We start from the raw sequence: 10,224 nt of genomic DNA on the forward strand, positions 1-10,224 counted from the left end.
CTCACTGCATTTCCTAAGGGCGCTCATCCTAACGTTGAAGGCTTTTGTATCCATGAACCATCGATACAGGTTTGAAGAACTAATACATATGAATGCACATCTTTCCTTAGTAGCAGGCAATCCTCTTCCACAGACCACAGATCCATGCTGGTGTACTATAAATTGGTACAAAAGGGGGTGGTAATGGACGGAGCATCTGAACCAATCTAACACTCACCTTCAGTCAACAGATCTGGGTTGAATCCATCACCGTTCTTTAGCCCACTCTGCCACTCCAGTTCAGACATGGCCATATGCAAATCCGTCTGACCCTGTGCCTCATGGGAACAGTCCTGCCCGAGCTGCCAAGCCATGCCTTCCTATAAATTGGCAGCCAAAGGCTTTATGTCATGGGGGGGGGGGACCTTCTTGTCCATAGGTCAAAATAAACATGAAAATCTGTTGTCCTTGACCCCAACCAATCTTTCCTGAGTGTCAGGCTATAGAATCTCCACACCCCTGAGAGGGATAGTCCTTTTTCATCATCAGGTGGAGGCTGGGTTTAATAAATATCGGAAAACATTATTAACTTCCATTCATTATATTCCAATTGTAGGTTGCCACTATATAGGAAGGACCAACAGATCTCTCCTTTCCATCATTTTGAGCTTTTTCTCTATTTCTAGGCCCAGGCAGTTACCACGGCCTCACGTCAACATAGGCCTAATGTATTATTGTACATGAATCAGCAAGATGACTCAGTGTTTGTTGCTGACATCTGCAGTGATCTGAAGGTCACAATTTAAAACCACACATTCTGAGTTTAATAAGCTGATGCATTACATTAGGTAATTGTACCGCGAGCTATTCAAAACACTTAGAAGTGGGAGAACAGTAGTATTAAATGATATATAAAAATACTCTGTTATTATCACTGTATAAAAATTAGGTAACTAAGTTATTCTTTTTTGCACTTCACTCAATAAGGACAACAAGGGTGAGTGAGTATTCGAGGCTTACTCCAGGAGGTGCGCGAGAGGGTGTTTGAGCTTAGATACAGTATAACACTAGTGCATACCAAAATAAACGGCATCCCTGTCAGAGCTCTGTCTATATGAATAAAAGTTCATTTATCTACATATTGGAAATCAAGGGCCAGATGTAGGTAGCTAAATACTGGTCGCTAACAGCCAAAGATCTGTGAATTTCCCGTTACTGACCGGTATTTAGCCCTTTCTAATGTAGGAGGCTGGAAATAAGGATTCGGTAATTAACCGATTCCTTATTTTAAGGAATCGGTAAAATACTGATTCCTTATTTTAAAGAATCGGTAAATTACCGAATCCTTAAAACCTATGTAGGGTAGCCCTTAAGTGAGTGCATTTTTGCTTTAAGGATTCGTTATTTACCACCAACTACAAGTTGGTGGTAAATACCGAATACCTTTAAAAAAGCAATAATTAGCTTTTTTCAAGGTGCCATGTGGCAGACATACATGCCCTTAGGGCATGTATGTGCGCCACATGTGCACACATGCACGATTCAGGGGTGCAACAGGGTGTCAATGTAACACCCTGCCACCCTTAAATATGCTCCCGCTATTACCTATTCGGTAAATACCGAATCGGTAAAAGTAAATTGCTTCCCATTCATTCCTATGGGCCTCCAGGCCCATGGGAATGAATGGGAAGGTATTCCTTATTTCCGAATCGGTATTACCGAATCGGTAATAAGGAATATTACCGAATCGGTACATTTTACCGATTTTTTACCTACATCATATTTACCGATTCCTAAATACCGAATCGGTAAAATTCGGTAATTAGGAATCGGTAAAATGAGATTACCTACATCGGGCCCCAAGTTCTGTATCTGAGGTATAATCCCAGTCATGCTAATGCAAGAAGGCGATATAATACAAATAGCAAGTTGCCCTTTGGCTAATGTTATCGTACAGGTAAACATTTGGACATAATTCTCAGTCTTCGTGAACTCTCGGTCTTACTATGAACTATGTGTAATATGGTCAGTCTAGGAGGTAAAGCAGCCAAACAGGATGCTGGAACTTATCACTTTACCTCTGATAAGTCTGCCCCAGTCTGTAGTTGTTCTGCAGCCCTGTTCTTGACTAGACAACTCAGTTAGTTTGAACCAATGTGGCTTAAAACAAATCAGTTTAAAAAAACCTGAGTAAGCGAAAAGAATCTACAGCCAAAAATCTACAGGGGTATCACCAGCATCACTATAGTTGTTTTAGAATGCCAACTGGTCAATTCACAGTCTGCACCCAGGTAGTGGGGCAACCATGGACCCTGGAGTCATCGAGACCAGTCATACACCAAAGGTCTTACAAAGTCACAGTTCAATTAAGATGAACTGCTTGTGCTGGTGTTGGGTTAATGCCCAAAGTACATATCCTAAAATTACCAGATTTTGAGGTTCCTTGTATTAAAACCTGGGGAGTTGAGGTCAAGATTTTCAGTTGCTAGAGGCACCCATTGCGGCAGATGCGCCCACTGGACCCACCAGATCAGCCATTTAGGACTGTGGTACAGGGTTTTATGGTTTTGGCCCAACCATAACTACAAAACAATGGTTTTTGCATTGGGTAATTAGAGTCTATTACTATACTATACTATACTACAGCAAAGTGTGGAAGAATGCAGGTTCATAAAAATCGTTGCCCTGGAATGGTTTCTGGAGATCTTAGATCCTCTGATCATGAAAGATGTGTTTTGTGGATTCGGGCAAACTGGGCTTTAATGTCCTCTTGACTCATGGGTAGCTCGCTCACTGTAGATGATCTCCATGAACTCTTTGTACAAGTAGATCTTACTCATTGCCCCTTTGCTCGGGCATGCCTTCTCCACACATGGGCTAGTTCTCTTCCGGGGTAGGTGCAGCATCAGGCTTTCTCCAGTACCTGGGTCTCATCCCAGCCTTGATTGGGCACAGCAACAACTAGAGTCCTGTCTCAAGCTCACATTGTTGCTTTCTTACTTCCAGATGAGGCACAACTGCTGTCTGGCAATGGTCACTACTGATCCTGCTTGAGGCCTGTGATGGGAATACTGGTCCAACCAAAGGTCAAGCACCACTAGCTATTGCCAACTGCAGTCTTTTCATAGTACGGTATGACAAGACTGTAGTCTCTCTCAGAAAGGTGGAGCACATACATTTTGGGTGTACCCCTGATCCGCACAGCCTTATCCTTAGCAGGTGAACATTGTTAAAACATGAAGCACCTCCAGTGGACTCACAGACCAATGGGTTTACTTGTGGAAATCGAACGGCAGCATTAAAAAAGTGAAACAGAGCAAGGATGGGTTAACTTTCCCAGTTAAGTTATGGTGTTCCACCCTACAGTGCTTGCTAGAGATGACTGGCGCAGTAAAGTATAGGTGTCCTGCTTTGTATTCAGAAAGAAGCACTAACTATTATCTCAGTACAATGGAGTTTGAGCAGTTACAATTGTGGATTTCCTTGGACAATTTATTTTTGGGGAACATCCTTTACAACGCAACTTTTACAACGAAGTACCTTTACGACGCACCCATTACAACACAACTTTTACAACGACTTGCGCTGGGGGGCGCTCTAGGATAGGGAATAGTTTCCAACACCTTCCCTACTATCCACGGGGACTGGAGTTGGAATAGTAAATTAAACTATTCACTATCCAGCGCCCCCCAACGCAAGTCATTGTAACAACTTGCGTTGTAAAACTTGCGTCGTAAAGGCATGCGTTGTAATAGCATATGTTGTAACGTCATACATCCTTTATTTTTGCCACTTACATAGTAGCAGACGTTGTACAGAGCGAAATCATTTAAAACATTAGACTACCAGAACACATGGAAAGGATGTGATGTAAAGGACAAGCGCATACAATGTCCACTCAAATGCAGAATAATGTATTAGCCTATAATCTTTAACAAAACAATAATATGCCAGCAAGTATTCCACGATGTATGATATTTGCCTGCATGGTGTGCAAAACGACAATGAGGTTGGTTTCACAGAATACACTGGCAGTTCATACAAATGCAAAATATCATAAGATTACACATAAACTAATGTCTCAGGAGCACTTCAAGAGAAAGAGAACATACTAACAATTTTGTGCCAGTGGGGTCTTTTCAGAGCTAACATTTGTCAAGATTTGTTTCTGCTAATTAGCTGTTTTTATAGAGTCTTCATCAGGTCAAACATAGCTCAAAACAGTCTGATATACATTGGTTGTAAAAACATTACTGAGTGCCTTTGTCGGGGCAAGAATTGCCAAAAGAGGACATTAGATCTCAGGCTGAAACCTAGACATGTCATTGTTGAGGATCGATTATTGAATGACAAGAGCTAAGATAAGTAAGCGGCGGCTACATGAATATTTTCACCTTGTAGGTGATCAGGGATGTGTCCACATCTTGTGGACACTCAATGAGCTTCCTGAGGTTTAGAGAACTACTTTCATAATCAGAAGTATTAGTCCAGATGCTAAAGAAACAGTGATCAATGTTGGTGTTCTATAGAGGCTTGATGCATGAAGGGTGGATTTGAAATATCAGAAATTATTCAGACTTGAAGAAAAGCTGCCTCTTCTGAAACAATTGTTTAGATTTAGTTTTGTAGATGTATATGGCGTAGCTTAACACCCATAAGGGTATCCAGGCACTGTCCATGGGCACAGGGAGATTAAGTGATTTGCCCAGAATCACAGGATGTTGTGCCCACTCCCCAGCTCTTGAGTCATAGAGAGATGGTACAGTGTTCTCCACCACACCCCGGATCAAGCAGGTGAGTGAACGTCATCTGAAGAGTCAGACATGCTGAATATGAAAGTAGGAAGAAAAGTACCTGGCCGAACACCTGCAAAAATGTGTATATGGGGCTATATCCTGGCTGGCACACTTTATATATATTAGCATATAATATAACACTGGTTTATTACATACAACTGGACAAATGCCGGTTAAAGAGGAATCAACAACTATATGTATTGTCATTATGGGGGGTTGAGTAAAGTTAATCCCCTGTTTCAAACCAATCCAGGTCTGCGCCATTCCCTTTATAGTAAGGCCCATGCATGTGCATAGTTTGAGCCCCAGTAGGTGAGATGTTGTTCCTAGGTAGCTGGTGAGAGCAGTGGGAAGGGGCGTAGGGCTTGATGCCCCTGCACTGAACAAGCAAACTGTGGTGTTTGTGGTACAGCAGCTTAAGACCGCAACCACGGGTGAACTTGCAAACTAGGATGGTGATTGGACAGGAATGGAGGTATGGGGCAACTGGCGGCGACAGTGTTTCTTCTGAGATACAGTGTTCTGGGCTCCTGGCATGGCAGGTGACCGTGGCTACAAGAGGAGAAACAGGAAGGATAGTCAGAATGCAACGATCGCCTGAAAAATCAATGTTAAACAGCACAGTTCAAAACATTCTCCAGGGTATGGGAAACACCCATGGTGGGAGAGGTGTGGTGCAGCGGCCAGAGTAGCTGACCACTGAGCACGGGGATCATGTTACAATCTTTGGCACCAACGGCAGCTCAGCTCAGCATCATGTGACTCTGGGCAATTGCTCACTTAATATCACCAACGGGCCCCCAGCGCCTTGAAACCTTAAGGGGTGATATTTCGGCACTTTACAAGTATGGATTATTCTTATTATGTTGGTCTGCCCCACTGTGGTTGAGCAATACTGTTTCTCTGGGTCCATGCGTTTTTTATACATAATGAAGATTCTAGGGTGCAAGCTGGGTGGGCAGGGCAGCAGCTACTGGTTGCATAGGCTGGAAGCAAAATCAAGTAATTCTTGGCCTCCCAAACCAAAAAATAATTATTGCCTGAAATCCCATCACACTCCCAGGCCCAGGGACGTCTCATCCTCCTTAGACATCCTTCAGGACTCTTGGTAGAAGCTCATAACAGGCTTCCAAAATTACAGAAGTAGCAGCCTCACATTCTGACAGGATCCCTGAAAGTGCTCACAGCTCAGGCTCTATGGACCCTGGTGCCCAATGGTGGCTGCCAGGGTCATCAACTAATCTCAAGAGTCAGAGAGCAGATCGGTCAAATAAGCTTCCAAGCTTAGTAGGTAGAGTGTCCGCCATGATGGGTGACACTTTACTTCAATCCGGATTTCACACCTTGCCTTATTATGTCTATCCAGGTCTCTTAAAGTGGGGCCTTCCCATAATCTGGGTTACCCACCCAGTCCACTACCCTAGATGGGGGAAGGTGAATTCTTCCATGCAATGTAACTGGAATGTCACAGGAGGGTACAGCAATTCTCTCCACTATGTCAAATGGCAGCAAGGGAGGTTTCCTCTGTTTGCGCATATGTGTTCCACATGGAGCATGTAGAAAGGAACTACAGTAGAGCTAAGGGTCCCCTCTTCAGAAGACAGGATACTCTGAACAGATGTCTCAGACCATCACATATACACACAGAAATCTCCTTCATGGTCTTCACAGGTTAACTACCTCAAGTTTCCAAATCACATTGGCCCATGTTGGACAGTCCTGAATTCTCACCTCCCATCCCAGAGCGTAGTAGTATGAGAAGTATAGTGCCCTGCACAAGAGAGCTAATGAACTGAAGAGAAAGAAGTTGCTGATATTTTTATCTAATGGAGCTGGCGAACCAAAGGTGAGTGGAGCAACTTTCTCCACCAGCCATAAATAGAAGAGATGGGCTAGACCACCATGCAATTGTGATCTTGCTCTTTATCTCAAAAGGACTCAGTGGAGTAGATTAAAGAGGGTGACACTGGCCACAAGGTGCTGAGGGAAAGTTCTAGTAGGCTGGGAGGCAGAGCTCCTTGCCACTGTTGGAAGTGGCAAAGAATCCTCAGCACTCATAGCCCTGAAAGCAGCTCAGACAGAGCAGCCCACCATCATCTTATAGACAAAGTCTGCTCCAGACAAATATTGCTCCTGAGTACTTTGCCACACCATTAAATATGCAATAAGTTTGTTATTGTAACTGTAGCTAAAATGTATAGCTTTATAGCCAATATATTTCGGACATGAAGTGCAAACAACAATTGTGTTAAAGTTGAAGTGGAATAAGCAACCAAAACCATGGCTGAAAGGGCTTGATCCGTTATCAATATTTTCTCGCTCCATGCAATATAGATCTATTATTAAAATGTTTTCCAGGATTGATTTTAGCTCTTAGTCACATCCTTTTGGCAATCCCTCAAGTCACAGCTGCCTGGTCAGTATCCATTTATTATCCATGTATCATGACTACATAGCATGAAATACAGAAAAGAAGGGATTGGCAAAATGGCCCCAGCTTCAAGTCACCTACTATGTCTAAAAACTCGGAAATATAATAAAAAGTAATGTATTCTCCTTCACCCTCACCTCTACCTCTCTCTCTTTCTGCAGGGTGATTCAGGGGGACCACTGGTGTGCCAGGCTGGGGAGCCTTGGATGTTGGTGGGTATTGTTTCCTGGGGCTCGAGCTCCTGCAGCGTGAACTACCCTGCTGTGTATGCCCGTGTCACCTATGCCCGTAACTGGATAGACGAGACTGTTGCATCCAACTAAAGCAAAGGACCCCTGATGAATCCAGAAAGTCATGCGCCTAAGATCACTTCTTAACCTCTTACAATGAAATATTATGTTACACCAATGTATCAATAAAATCATAAAGACTTCTACATCAACTAATAATCATGTACATATCTGTGGTGCTTTTTCATTGAAATTTTGAATTGGTGTGAAATGGGCACTGTGAACAGCATACAACATACAATAGGAACATGTATATGGTGCTGTAAGACCAGTCACACTGTTCATGTTGTCTCTTACTTAAATGTAGTTTCTTTTCCAGAGGCAATACTGGCATGCAAGAGCTTTGAGCTGCACTCAAAGGAAACGGTAACTTAGTGTTCATAGCAATGAGAGCAAATATGCAGGGGTCTTCTAATGTCCTCCTTTACAGTTTGGCTTATATTATTATTATATGGGCAAAATAGAATCTATATTGGATGCCCTTAGTTTACCGTGGCATACCATGGAGGACGAGGACAGCTTCCCAGATAGTGAAAGTGTGTTGCCTGAATTCCTGTGGCAGGAGATTTAAGACCCAGACAATGACATGAGGAGGACTGAGACAGGGCTCTTTTTTAGAAATTGCATAGTGGCCATGTTAGCAATGGGCTGCTGATTAGTTACCTATGTGCACTGCCATTTGGTTGATATTTAGAACTGGGTTGGGTCTCTAGCTTCTGTGTTAAAAGTGAGGAAGTTTCTAGACCAGTTGTTAGAAATGGGAATTCTGGTTGGCTGAGGTATGCAACCCTGGCCAGGATGGAACCACCTCTCTGGTTAGGGTAAGCTCCATAAACACTGTAAAAGAACTTGCACACACCCTTTGCACAGTGCAATCATGCATATCTAAAAAGTAAATGTGTAAAGGATTTGTGCAACTCTCAGTAAGTCTTAAAATAAGGAGAGGGTCTCTATAAACCAAAGGGAATGGAGCGCCCAAATGCCATAAAGTAAAAAATAAGTTTTCCCTTTAGTGTGGTTTCATATACAGGCCAAGAACACCTCACATCTCTGTTCACAATCAACACATTGTTCATACCATTATCAAACTTTAAAGCACTTACAAAGAAGATCACAGTTATTTATAAGCATATCACAAAGATTTATTTATCATTAAAAACAATGTCCCTATTACAAAATTTCATACAAGAAACTAATACAAATAAAACACGACTTCATAGATTAAAAACCAGGAGAAAATATAGACAATTAGCTTTGTCTTGTACAAGTTAATTCGGATTATCTTGGTACAACAGAGGGCATGAATCTAACTTTCCTGTCACCACAATGTTGTTGAACCTTCCAAATTTAACAGATTATAAGGAAATACAAATATCTTTGGGACCATATACTCATAGCCACTAACACAAACATTTGGTTATTGTTCTTTGTGAGTGCTCCACCATTTATTGAAATTGCACACCATACAGTCATTCATCCTTCCACACCACTCAGCTCAAACATTATTATTGTGACTGACCCGTGCAATCGCACATATGTGAGAATCCTCCCCAATTTGATAATTATTAATATTCCATCATAACAATGGGCCTTCTTTTCAATTATACTCAAGCTATATGTTTTTTTTTCCAGAAGGATATACCTTTGTAAATGACTATATTTCCTTTTTACTGTAGTCCCCTTGATTGGAGGATGAAAGGACCGATATGCGGGCCAACCTAATAAATCAATAGAAAAAAGCACATGGTTGTCATGCTAAATTGCTAAATTGCATTGGTTTCAACTTAGACTACATTGTTAAACTATAAGGCAGACTTATTATTTCACCTTTGTTGTTGGTCCGTGGCGATTATAAAGTTACCATCGGATAAGCTATCACTTATTCTGAGTTTGGCCACCAATTCTATAGAACAAAGGGAAAGAAATTGTTCTTTCTATTGCTATAATGTTTTAATTTTTTTGTCCCTATTTTGAACAACAACTTTCAGTAACACAGCATGGCAGCCTGGCCATGATGGTTTCTATCTTAGCCCGAAGCGGTTGCACCTTCCCCCTGCCCACCAGGTGTCCGAAGTACTCCACAGATCACTGCCCTATCTGGCACTATCTTGCTTTGATATTCAGAGCCTGAAGAACTTCCTGGAGGTTAAAGAGGTGGTCCTTCCAGCTGCTACTGAAGACAGCTATGTCATCCATATAAGCAGTAGAGAAGGCCTCCATATCAGCAAGGACCTGGTTCACCAGCCTCTGGAGGGTGGCAGGGGCGTTCGTTAATCCAAAGGGCATCACTCTAAACTGGCAGTGACCTATGGAGTGGAGAAAGCAGACCTCTCCTTGGCTCCTTTTGTTAGGGTGATATGCCATTTCCCTGATGTAAGATCAACGGTACTGAGATACTGGGCAGCCCCTAATCGATCAATCAGCTCATCAGCCTGGGAGATGAAGTGAGCATCCATCTTAGTCACAAAATGTATCCCTCTGTAATCCACACAGAAGATCAGCTCAGGTGTGGTACCCAGTGGGGCAGCTTTTTGGTACCAGAACCACACTACTGGACCAGGGACTACTGGAGGGTTGTATCACCCCCAACTCCAGCATTTTGGAAACTTCATACCTTAATGCTGGACCTCACCTTATCCGACAATCTGTAACATTTATTGTTAAGTGGGACATTGTTCCCTGTGTCCACATCATGGATGCACAGATGGGTAGTCCCAGGGATAAGGGA

At 42.6% G+C, this 10,224-nt stretch overlaps 1 protein-coding gene across 1 annotated transcript in view; it reads left to right on the plus strand.

The window, feature by feature from the left end:
- LOC144799869 (chymotrypsinogen B-like) overlaps positions 1-7,655 on the plus strand; it is a 47,514-nt gene extending 39,859 nt beyond the window's left edge. Inside the window, exon 7 of the mRNA XM_078671461.1 lies at positions 7,368-7,655. Coding sequence (XP_078527587.1) covers positions 7,368-7,529 — 162 coding nt within the window. The 3' untranslated portion in view covers positions 7,530-7,655. The remainder of the gene's footprint in view (positions 1-7,367) is intronic.
- Positions 7,656-10,224: the final 2,569 nt, after the last annotated feature.

The sequence above is a fragment of the Lissotriton helveticus genome, chromosome 12 (assembly GCF_964261635.1).
Source record: "Lissotriton helveticus chromosome 12, aLisHel1.1, whole genome shotgun sequence".
Taxonomy (NCBI): Eukaryota; Metazoa; Chordata; class Amphibia; order Caudata; family Salamandridae; genus Lissotriton; species Lissotriton helveticus.